General features: G+C 33.5%; 1 protein-coding gene across 1 annotated transcript in view; it reads left to right on the top strand.

Moving 5' to 3' along the window:
* The window catches only part of ADAM32 (ADAM metallopeptidase domain 32), a 177,769-nt gene that overhangs the window by 144,005 nt on the left and 20,244 nt on the right, over positions 1 to 13,520 (top strand). The window contains exons 13-14 of the mRNA XM_079139876.1: positions 7,746 to 7,838; positions 9,155 to 9,353. Of these exons, the coding sequence (XP_078996002.1) occupies positions 7,746 to 7,838; positions 9,155 to 9,353 (292 nt within the window). The remainder of the gene's footprint in view (positions 1 to 7,745; positions 7,839 to 9,154; positions 9,354 to 13,520) is intronic.

Here is a 13,520-nt window from a genome sequence, read left to right as displayed (position 1 = left end):
GCCAGCATCTTGATGCAGAGGCAGGAAAGAGCCTTGCAGGGGGTTGGTAGGTGGGAAAAGGGTGTGAGGGCATCTTGATCCCAGCTTGTCCAGCTAACCAGCTCGGCACCCACCAGAATCCCAGAGACAACTCAGGAGCACTTGTTGGGTCCCAACATCAGCCTGGTCCACAACTGCACTGAGCACCTGGTCCCTCTGATTTGGCAATCAACAGGACCCTCAGGCTCCTCAATCCCCAGTCTCCCAACCATCCCCTAGCCACCAACTGACCCAATGCCTGCAGCTATGTGGCTGATGCACAGCTTTCAATGCCTGGTCCTGATTTGTTCAATAGAGAACAACTTTTAGAGACAGGTACTCAGGTCCTAGTGCTCAGCCAGCAGGACCTACAGAGAGAGAGGTTCCTGATTGGGAAATCAAAAGGGTAGGGGCAGGAGAGATACAATTTAGAGACTAAATTATAGGCCAGGAAGTGTAGGTACACAAGTGAGGAAAGGGGCTAAGACCAGGCTCCTGTGCCACACGAGTGAACCCCATAGGAGAATCCTGGGGTGTAGTCTTCCAGAGGGATTGGCAATTAATATACCCTGCCTCCCGGCGATCCACCTCCAAGTCTAATCCTCCCATTAATCTGAGGGTGAAGTTACCAGCAAACTCCAGACAACCCCACCTACCAGAAGAGAAAGGAGGTAGAGAAGATATTGAACAGAAAAAAATTATTTAATTTTCCTTCAAGACTCTTTTTTTTCTTTTCTCCAGTTTTTTCTTCTTTTTTCTTTTTCATATCCTGTTCTCATGTCCCCATCATGTTTGAAATCAAGTACCTTTCATGCATCAGCCTACTGAAAACTGGGAGGTTTGAATAGTTTATTACTGTTTTGTTGTTTTTTTTTGTTTTGTTTTAATTTTTTTGTTTTTTTTGCTCTATTTTCCACTTATTTGTTTCTTCAGTCTCTTTATCCCTTTTCTCCTGCTAACAACCAATCTGTTGATTCTGCTTTCATTCTTCCTAAGATCTAGTACCTCTACATTATCACTTCTCACCTCATTAACATTACACCCTATACCCTTCCCCCATCTTCTTTGTCCACCATTAGGTCTTATTCAAGACCTATTGTTTATGCTGTAGATAATAATCAAACTTGTCTTCCCTGTTTATTGCAACAATACTCTTAACATCTTAATAGGGGCTATTTGGTTTAAGGCTGCATATTGTTTGCATTGGGTACTGTTAATATTGATGTCCCCCTTAAGGTCAGGTATTGGAAACCTGCAGGGTCACTATAAACCTTTAGGGGGGAAACTGTAATACCTCAGATCTGCACAGATAAAGGGGAAGATACACGAAAAAAACACGAAAAAACAAGGGAAGAAAGCTCCCCAAACAAACCAAGATGCTATATTAATCGAATCCATTGACAGAACAATAGAAAAATTGTCAAAAACCAAGTTCAGAATATACATAATTAAAGTGATCCATGAAGTAAAGGATGATATAAGCGAGCAAATGCAGGCAATAAAAAAACCACTTTAATAAATAGTTAAAAGAGCAAATGCAGGAAGCAAAAGATTATTTCAATAAAAAGAGATGCTGAAAAAAAATCAAATAGAAATCCTTGAAATGAAGGAAACAATAAACCAATTTAACAACTGGATATAAAGTATCACCAACAGACTAGATCACTTGAAAGAAAGAACCTTAGACAAAATATTTAATCTTGAAAATAAAATTGATTACACAGAGAAGATGGTAAGAAACCATGAACAGAATCTCTGATATTTATGGGATAACATGAAAAGACCAAACTTAAGAATTATTGGGATTGAGGAAGGCACAGAGATACAAAGCAAAGGAATGAACAATATATTAAATGAAATAATATCAGAAAAAATTCCCAAACCTGAAGAATGAAATGGAAAATCAAATACAAGAGGCTTACAGGACACGAAATGTACAAAATTACAACAGTTCGGTACCAAGACACATTATAATAAAAATGCCCAACATACAAAGTAAAGACAGGATTTTAAAGGCCAAGAGAGAGAAAAATATCAGATTACATATAAGAGGAAACCAATAGATTTAAAAAAAAAGACTCAATAATATGCTGCCTTCAAGAGGCTCATCTCATAGGAAAAGACTTCCATAGACTGAAGGTGAAAAGTTGGGAAAAAACATATCATGCACACAGACTCAGTAAAAATGCAGGGGTTTCCATCTTCGTATCACATAAAGTGAACCTCAAGCCAAAGTTAGAAGGGATAAGGAAGGACATTTCACAATGCTTGAGGGAATTATATATCAAAAAGACATAACAATCATAAATATTTATGCCCAAACAATGGAGCATCTATGTTGGTCAAACAAACCCTTCTCAATTTTAGGAATCAAACAGACCACAACACAATAATACTGGGTGATTTTAACACACCTCTCTCACCACTGAATATATCTTCCAAACAAAAACCAAACGAAGAAACTATAGAACTAAATAAACAATAATTTGGACTTAACAGACATATATAGAATATTTCGTCCATCAAGGAGCGAGTACACTTTCTTTTAAGCAGCACATGAATTCTTCTCTAAAATAGGCCATATATTATGCCACAAAGCAACTCTTAGCAAATACAAAAATAATTGAAATACTACCTGCATTCTATAGATCATAATGGAATGAAATTTGAAATCAATGATAAAATTCAAAAACCCTTAGCCACACTAATGAAGAGAATGAGACAGAAAACTCACATTACTAAAATTTGTGATGAAAAGGAAATACCACAACAGACAATACTGAAATACAAAACATAATTAGAAGCTATTTTGAAAATCTATACTCCAAGAAAATTGAAAATCTCAAACACATTGACAGATTTCTAGAGATCATGATCCACCCAAACTGAATCTGGAGTACATACAAAATTTAAATAGATCAATTTCAAGCAATGAAATAGAAGAAGCCGTCGAAATTCTTGTAACCAAGAAAAGCCCGAACCAGATGGATTCTCTGTGGAGTTCTACAAGACCTTCAAGAAGTACTAATACAAATATTTCTCAAAGTACTCCATGAAATAGAAAAGGAGAGAACACTTCCAAACTCATTCTATGAAGCTAGTATCACCCTGATACCAAAAGCAGACAGAGACACATCAAGGAGAGAAAACTTCAAACCAATATCCCTGATGAATATAGATGCAAAAATTCTTAACAAAATTCTGGCAAATTTCATACAAATACATATTAAAATATAGTGCACCATGATCAAGTGGGGTTCATCCCAGGGATGCAAAATTGGTTCAACATCTGAAAATCAATAAATGTAATTTATCACATCAATAAACTTAAAGTTGAGAATCATATGATCATTTCAATATATGCAGAAAAAGCATTTGATAAAATATAGGACCCCTTCATGCTCAGAACACTTGAAAAATTAAGGAGAGTAGGAATGTACCTCGATGTTGTAAAGGCTATCTATTTCAAGCCTTAGACCAACATCATTCTAAATGGAGAAAAATTGAAAGCATTCCCTCTAAAAACTGGAACCAGACAGGGATGCCCTCTTTCACCACTTCTATTCAACATAGTCCTTGAAACTCTAGCCAGAGCAATCAGACAGACCAAAGAAATTAAAGGTATGTAATAGGAAAAGAAGAACTCAAACTATTTTCTGATGACATGATTCTATATTTAGAGGATCTAAAAAATTCCACCAGAAAATTTCTAGAATGAATAAATGAATTCAGCAAAGTAGCAGGATATAAATTGAATACTCATAAATCTAATGCATTTCTATTAATAAGTGATGAATACTCTGAAAGAGAAATTAGGAAAACTACCCCATTCACAATAGCATCGAAAAAAATAAAATACTTGGGAATCAATCTCACAAAAGAGGTGAAAGTCCTCTACAATGAGAACTACAGAACACTAAAGAAAGAAATTAAAGAAAATCTTAGAAGATGGAAAGATCTCCCATGTTCTTGGATAGGCAGAATTAATATTGTCAAAATGGCCATACTACCAAAAGTGCTATACATATTCAATGCAATTCCAATTAAAATCCCAATGACGTACCTCATAGAAATAGAGAAAGCAATCGTGAAATTCATTTGGAAGAATAAGAGACCCAGAATAGCCAAAGCAATCCTTAGCCGGAAGAGCAAAGCAGGTGGTTTCACAATACCAGACCTTCAACTATACTACAGAGTAAAAATAACAAAAATGGCATGATATTGGCACCAAAAGAGACAAGGAGACCAATGGTACAGAATAGAAGACACAGAGAAACCCACATAAATACAGGTATCTCATACTGGACAAAGGTGCCAAAACATACAATGGAGAAAAGGTAGCCTCTTCAACAAATGGTGCTGGCAAAACTGGAAATCCATATGCAGCAAAATGAAATTAAATCCCTATCTCTCATCCTGCACAAAACTCAACTCAAAATGGATCAAGGACCTAGGAATTAGACCAGAGACCCTGCACAAAATAGAAGAAAAATCAGGTCCAAATCTTCATGATGTTGGCTTAGGACCAGACTTTCCTAAGACTCCCAGAGAGCGAGAAATAAAAGCAAGAATCAATATTGTGATGGATTCAAACTACAAAGTGTTTTCTCAGAAAAGGAAACAATCAATAATGTGAAGAGAGAGCCTACAAAGTGGGAGAAAAATCTTAGCACGTACACTTCAGATAGAGCACTAATCTCCAGAATTTATAAAGAACTGAAAAAACACCAAAAATACAAAGAACCCAATCAATAAATGGGCTAAGAAACTTAGCAGACACTTCACAATCAATCAACAAATATATGAAAAAATGTTCAACATCTCTAGCAATAGAGAAATGCATGTCAAAACTACTCTAAGATATCATCTCATTCTATTCACAATGGCAATTATCAAGAATACAAGCAACAATAAATGTTGGTGAGGATATGAGGAAATGGGTGCACTCATACATTGCTGGTAGGACTGCAAATTGGTGTGACTATTATGGAAAGCAGTATAAATTCCTCAGAAAACTTGGAATGAAACCACCATTTGACCCAGTTATTCTCCTCCTCAGTTTATACCCAAAGGACTTAAAATCAGCATACTACAGTGGCTCAGCAACATCAATTCACAATAGCTCAACTATGAAACCAACTGTATGCCCTTCAACAGATGAATGGATAAAGAACATGTGGTATATATCCACAATGTAATATTACTCAGCCTTAAAGAAAAATGAAATTATGACATTTGCAGGTAAATGGATGGAGTCAGAGAATATCATGCTAAGTGAAATAAGCCAATCCCCCCAAAACAATTGCCGAATGTTTTCTCTGATAAATAGATGCTGATACTTAATGGGGAAGTGAGAGGAGGAAGGGAAGAATGAAGGAACTTTGGATTCTGTAGAGAGAAATGAGGGGAGGGGAGGGGGCAGTGGGAAGGAAAGATGGTGAGATGAGACACACATCATTACCCTATGTACATGTATGATTACACGAATGGTGTGACTCTACATCATGTACAACCATTTGAAAAGATGTACTCCATTTGTGTACAATGAGTCAAAATGCATTCTGCTGTCACCTATAATAAATAGAACAAAAAATTTAAAAAAAATGTAATTTCTTTGATATGTCCTACAACATCAATGGACCCTGAAAATATAATAAGTGCAATAAGCCTGATGCAAAATGATATATTATATGATTACGTAGGTGAGATAATGAGAGTAAACAAATTGTTAGAAAGAGAATTAGAGGTTAGCAGAGGCTGTATGTGTGTGTGTGTGTGTGTGTGTGTGTGTGGTGGTGTGGTGGGAAGGTGCTAGGGATTGAACACAGGTTTCACACATACTTAGCATGTGCTGTGAATCTGAGCTACACCTTCAACTCTGTATTTTATTTTAATTTTTTTCATATTTTTATTGTGCATTATAGTTGTGTATACTGGTGGGATTCATTGTTACATATTCATGCATGTGCATAATATAACAATATAATTTGGCCAATGTCATTCTAAAAACAACAACAAAAAAGAAAAGCCAAGGCAAGCATAGAAAGCAAGTTTTATTTAAGAAAGTGATAGAGACAGACTTCTTTGAAGAGGAGGGAGCTTCACAACTAGAAAGCCCATGGAGGGGGTGTGTCTTACTCCTTCTCAGACCCAAGAACTGACCTTTTAATTATTGCCTTCTCTTGTTTCTTTGTGTATATGCCTGAGAGCAGTGATGTAGAGGTTAATTGTTAGCCATCCCGAGTGCCCAGAAGCACAATCTCAAAGATTAACAACCTATTTGATAACCAGCCATCATCCTCTCTCAACCCTCATCATTCATTACCTATACTGACTATCTGATCTTCACCCCTGCCTCAGTTAGGCCAGGCAGGGCTGCAGGCAGATTGATTCTTGGCAAGGAAAGGATGTGGGGTGTCAGCACAGTGGGCCCAATTTTTATAATTATTCTCTTATCCTCATTCCCACCATTCTCATCTATCTGTTCCCTTACAGCTTCATCCCACTTTGCAGCTCTGGCCTCAACTTGATTCAGTCTGAGTTTTTCTTCTACCATTGTTTCTGAGGCAAATGTGTCATCTTTATCTCTCATTATACATTACATTATATGGTAACTGTTAAGGGAATTTTAAGAAACAGTAACATTCTTGTTTGCCCACAATGCTCCCAAGAATGCTTCATTTATTTGTGCAGATTTGAGTTTCTACCTTGAGACTCTCAGCCGACCAGAAAGAAGTCTTTCAGCAATTTTTATCGGGCTGATTAATTAGCGAGAAATTTTCTCTTTATTTACCTGAAAATATTTTTATTTAATATTCATATTTAAAAGACATGTTCATTGTTTGTAGACTTAAATACTAATAATTTTTTTCTTTTGATTCTTTAAAGAGGAGATTTTATATTCTTCATGCTTACTTTAGTTCTGGTCAAAAGTCAGTAGTAATTAACAGTCTTATTTTCTTGTGCATGAAGTGATTTAATTTTCTGACTGTTTTCAAGATATTCATCTTAGCTTTGGGTTTTAACGGCTGACCAAGAAGTACATGTGTATGGTTCTATTGATATTTATCCTGCATGGACTTAGATGAATTTCCTGGATGTATAGGATTTTAGTTTATTTCACATTTGGTAAAATTTCAGTAATAACTTCTTTACCTTCTCACCTTTTCCCAATTTTTAAGTCCAGTTGCACACACATTAGAGTGTTGATATTGTCTTACAGTTAGTGGGGACTCTGATCTTTTCCTTTTCCTTTATGTTTGTTTGAATATTTTTATTACTGTTTCTTTAAGTCCACCTATTTTTCTGCAGTGTCTAGTATATTTTAAACCCATGCAATAATGTCATCTATGTAGAAATCTAGAGCTCTTTTCTTAGGTGGATTACTGTTCAACAATAATCTCTCCCATAATTCAGTGACTTCAGTCATCTTTGTCTTTTTAAGTCACTGAGATCATCATGGTCTGATACTATTAGAAAATACCTCCATTTATCTCCCTGGTTTTCTAGTTGGATAGTAAGATAAGTGGAATATCTGTTACTCTGTTATGATTTGAAGTAAAAGTTCTACACTAGTGTTTAAAAAATGTTTAGAAATGCTAAGATTATAAATGTCGGTAATATTCATTTCCATCCTCAAAATAAAAACATTAAGCTCAGTGAATGCAGCTTCTACCAAAATTTTTATTATCATGTGTTATTTACTTGTGAATTCCATTCATTTATAGCAATGTGGACCTGCTAGCTGTTGTGATCCTGCAAACTGTGTACTGAAACAAGGATCGCAATGTGATTCAGGACCCTGCTGCACAAACTGTCAAGTAAGACTTAAGATTACTAAAATTTTAAAGCATATTGCATCATGTGTAGGATACATTAGGACATGTAGAGCTATAGCTTTAAGTCAGTATAAGTGACTTCTTAAATAAATAAAGAGATAATAAATTCAGATTCCTATTTCTGATTTAGTACCCTTGTTAGGTGTTGGGATCATTGTTTAATGCCAATTTTCCAGTTATTCTAGAATTCTTCAATATAGAAGATCTTCACTGGAAGGGACAGTTATTCTTGCACTCTATCCAATATTTGGAATTTTATAAATAAAAAAAATGTTACTGGTTGTGATAAATATCTGTACACATGCAGTTGAAAATTATATTAATTTTCCATATGTGTATAAAAAATGGAAGTCACTAGATGTTACAGTTTACAAATAGTGCCTAAAGCAAAAAATTTAATCTTTGAACTTTTTATTCAAATATAATTTGACTAAAAAAAATCACATTTTAACGGATGTGGTAAAGATGTTGACTGCTGTTACATTTTGTTCTTTTCAGTTCTTCCAATACATTTGTAACAAGATTTCCATAAAAGAATGTCTCTGTTGAACTATCTACCATGGGTCCTGTCTTACTGATTGTCTTTAATTGACTGTGCTCCATTTACATTTTTTCCTAGAATGTTTTCATCTGGTTACATTCTTACCTCTGTAATATTCTTAGTGTTAACTTGAAATAATCAAGTATGATATAGATGCTTACTTGATATATTTTCAGAATTCTATCTATGAAACAATTGATTAACTATAATATAATTCAGGAGAAAGACTGTAGTGCTGCTTCTTCATCAAAATCTCCCATAGTTGAACTTGCTTCTCTAATCATTTTTCCATTTCCCTTCTTTCATTCTTAGTTATTTATGTTTCATGTTTATCATAGAACTTTTTAGAATTTGTATTTGTAAGTATTATGGTATGTTTATAAGTGTGAAATATAAACTATGGTTTCAATAGATAAATAATATCTGGAAATTGACTTAACTAAAATATTTTCTTTCAAAAGAAATAATTTTACAAGGCTAAATGTAATTTCTTCTTTTTTTTTTTTTTTTGTTCCTTGTACTGAAAGCACAAAGAAAACCTTAGCTTTCATTATATCCACTTTTTCTTATATGTCTCATCTCCTGTTTTAATTCATAGCATTCAATTCATTTTTAATGATTGGACTAATGATTTAGACTAAAAGATGTTCCAGACAATGAATCGAAATTATAAATAATTAGTACACTTTTGAAATATTGAAAAATTAGACAATGTTACATGAAATACTTTATTTTTTTGTATTTTAATTTCTGTTAGTTGTCAGCAGCAGGTACTACATGCAGACCTATAGTACATCCTGAATGTGATATGGCTGAGTTTTGCAATGGAAGTTCACCAAGTTGTCCACAAGACATATTTGTACATAATGGACAGACTTGCAAAAATGATAAGTTTTTTTGTTATGAAGGAGACTGTCATGATCTGGATGAAAAGTGTGAAATCTGGTTTGGAAAAGGTAATTTTTTGGTTACATCTTAATAGTTGTTTTTCACAATTGCTATTAACATTACCAAGGTCATATATATTTATTACATATATGTAAAATCTTGTTAACATCTATATTAATTTTCCATATCTATTGAAGTATAGTTGACAATAAATACTATATATCTTTAAGTATGATTTGATGTTTTGATACATGTGTGTGTTGTGAGGTATTTACCACAATCAAATTAATTAAAAGCCATTTCATAGTTACCATTTTCTTTCTTTTTAATTTAAAAAACTTAAGATCTATCCTCTTACTAAATTTAAATACTGAATACAGTATTGTTTACTATAGTTACATTTCTGTATTTCAGACCTCCTAAACTTATCCCTTATACATAACTGAAAATTTGTACCTCTTTTTAAGTTTTACCTTTTTTTGTTTAAGAGATTATTTTTATTAGAGCATTATATTTATACATAATAGTTTTGTACATCCTAAAAAATGTACATGCATGGAATTTGGTTTCAGTTTATGTCCCCCCTTTTTTCTCCCCTATTCTCTCCTCCCATTCCTCTTTTCCTACTTCACTAATCTTCCTTTTGCTCATCTATTTATTTTTGATTGGTTCTTTCTACTTATACATAAAGGTGAAATTCCTTATGGTATATAGATATGCACATAGCATGATTAAAAAAATTCATTTCACATTTTCTTCCCTTTCCTATTCCTCCTCTCCCTCTTCATCTTCTACTGTACTGATCTTACCCATATCTTTATCATGTCTGATCTTCCCCTCCTTCTTTTAATTATTTTGCTGTAGCTTCCACATATGAGAGAAAGCATTCAACTCAATTTTCTGAGACTGACCTATTTAACTTAGGATAATGTTTTCCTTCTATCCATTTACTAGCAAATGCCATAATTTCCTTCTTGTTTATGACTGAGTAAAACTCCATTATGTATATATACTACAATTTCTTAATCTATTTATCTATTTATGCATCTGGGTTGATTTAATAATTTGGCTATTGTGAATTGTGCTGCAAAAACATTTAGTTGACTGTATTGCTAATTTTAGTTCTGTTAGATAAATACCAAGGGGAGGATAACTGGGTCATACATTGAATACATTCCTAGTTTCCTGAGGAATCGCCATATTGCTTTCTAGAGTGGTTGCACCAATTTGTAGTCCCATCAGCAATGTGTGAGTGTTCCTTTTCTCTTACATCCTTGCCAGCATTTATTATTATTTATTATTCTTGATAGTTACTATTCTCACTGGAGTGAGATGAGATGAAATTCTAGTATAGTTTTGATTTGCATTCCCCTGATTGTTAGAGATGTTGAACATTTTTTTCATATACTTATTGACCATTTGTGTTTCTTCTTTTGAAAAATGTCCATTTAGTTCTTTTGCTTATCTATTGATTTTTTTGATGTTTATTCAGTTCTTTATATGTTCTGGATATTAATCCCCTGTTAGGGAAATAACTGGAAAAGATTTTATCCCATCATCTAGACTTTTTCTTCATGCTCTTAATTGTTTTCTTTGCTTTGCAGAAGCTTTTTAATTTGATAGCACCCCACTTATTTATTTTTCATCTTATTTCTTGAGCTTTTGGGGTCTTGTTAAGGAAGTCAGTGATAGCACCAATATAATGGAATGTTGACCCTGTTTTCTTCTAGCAGTTGTGAGGTTTCTGGTCTAATTCCTAAGTCTTTGATCCATTTTGATTTGACTTTTGTGCAGGATCAGAGACAGGGATCTGGTTTCATTCGTTATACATATATCCAGTTTCCCTAGCACCATTTGTTTGAAAAGGCTGTTTTTCTCTCCAACATATATTTGTGACACTTTTGTTAAATATCAGATGACTGTCTATATGTGGGTTTGTTTCTGTGTCTTCTCTTCCATTTATTTTCATGCATATTTTACATCAATATCAAGCTGCTTTTGTTACAATAGCCCTGTAGTATAATTTTAGATCAAGTATTATGATGCCTCCTGTATTGCTCAGTATTGCTTTGGCTATTCTGGGTCACTTTTTCTTCCAAATGAATTTAAGGATGTTTTCCTAATTCTGTGAAAAATGTCATTGACATTTTGGTGGGATGAACTCTTTTTCTTTCTTTTGGTAGTATAGTATAGTATATTTTCTCAATATTAATCATGCCTATCCAAGAACATGGGAGGTCTTTCCATTTTCTAAGGTCTTGTTGAATTTCTTTTTTCAGTGATCTAAAATTTTTGTTGTAGAGAACTTTCACCTTCTTGGTTAGATTAATTCCCAATCTTTTTATATTTATTGTGAATGAGATGATTTTCTTGATTTATTTCTCAGCAGAATCACTGTTAGAGTATAGGAAAGCTATTGATTTATGGGTGTTGATCTTGTATGTTGCTACTTTGATGAATTTATCAGCTCTCTAAGTCTTGTGGTGGAATATTTTGTGTCCTCTAGATAGAAGATCATGTCATCAGCAAACATAGTTTGACAACTTCTTATTGTATTTGTATCCCTTTAATTTCCTTCCCCTGTCAGATAGCTCTGGCTAGTGTTTCAAGAACTGTATTGAATAGAAGTGGTGAGAGTGAATAGCCTTATCTTGTTCTTGATTTTAGAGGAAATGCTGTCAGTTTTTCTCCATTAATTATGATGTTGGCTTTGGGTTTGTCATAAATGGCCTTTATGTTGCTGAGGAAAGTTCCTTCTACCCCTGTTATCTATAACATGTTTAACACAAATGAGTGCTGGATTTTATCAGAGGCTTTTTCTGAATCCATTGAGATGATTGTGTGATTCTTGTCCTTAATTCTATGTAAGTGGTGAATTGCATTTATTGATTTCCATATGTTGAATCAACTTCACATCCCTGGAATGCAATCTACTTGATCATGGAATATTATCTTCTTGATGTATTTTTGAATGTGGTTTGCTATAATTTTATTAAGAATTTTTGCATCTATGTTAATCAGAGGTATTGGTCTATAGTTTTCTTTCCTTGATGTGTATTTGTCTGGTTTTGTTATCAGGGTCATACTGACTTCATAGAATGTATTTGGGAGTGTTCCTTTTCAATTTCATGGAATAATTTGAGAAAGACTAGGGTTTAAAGGTCTGATAGAACTCAACTGAAATTCCATCAGGTCCTGAATTTCTTTTTGATGATAGAGTTTTAATTACTGCTTCAATTTTATTACTTGATATGTTTAGGTTTTCTGTATCTTCACAGTTCAGTTTGGGCAGGTCATATCTGTCTAGAATTTGTCAATGTCTTCTAGATTTTCCAGTTTGTTGGAGTATAAATTTTCAAAATAGTTTCTCACTGTTTCACTTCTGGATTTGAGAAGTGTCTTTTCTTTTGTTTAATTTGGTTTTTTATTCCTTTTCTCTATTTTGACTAGTTTGGCTAAGGATTTATCAATCTTATTTATTTTTTTGAAGAACCAACATTTAATTGCATGGATTTCACATATTTTTTTCTCAATTTCATTAACTTTAGTTCTGATCTTAATTATTTCCTGTCCTCTAAAGAATTTGGAATAACTTGTGTTTCCTTTTCAAAGGCCTCAAGTTGGACTATAAACTTATTTATTTGGGATCTATTTTTTATTATAGTCATTCAATTCTTTAAATTTTCCTCGTAGAATTGCCTTTATACTGTTTAAGAGATTTTGATATATCTGTCCTTGTTTGTTCCCAAGAAGTTCTTGATTTCTTCTTGGATCTATTCTTCATTTAAAAGAGTAATATTCAATTTCCATGTGTTCATGTTGTTTCTATTATTTTTCTTACTGTTGATTTCTAGTTTTATTTCTTTGTGATCTAATTGGAAAAATTGGATCATATTTATGTTTTTGTATTTGCTATGATTTACACTATGATCTAGAATATGACCTATTTTGGAAAAGGTTCCATGAGCTGCTGAGAAGAAGGTAAATTCAGCTATTTTGGGATGGAATATTCTGTGGATGTCTATTAGGTCCATTTGATTTATAGTATTATTTAGGTTGAAAATATGTTTATTGATTTTGTTTTTATGACATGTCTTTTGGTGATAAGGGTGTGTTGGAATCATCCAATATTATTATATTGGGGACTATCTAGGATTTAATATCAGGAAGTATTTTTTTAAGTAATTAGGTGCACTGACATTTAGGGCACATATATTTATTCTTGTTATATCCTG

Source organism: Sciurus vulgaris, assembly GCF_902686455.1.
Source record: "Sciurus vulgaris genome assembly, chromosome: 5".
NCBI classification, from domain to species: domain Eukaryota; kingdom Metazoa; phylum Chordata; class Mammalia; order Rodentia; family Sciuridae; genus Sciurus; species Sciurus vulgaris.
This window is presented reverse-complemented; position numbering and strand designations above follow the sequence as displayed.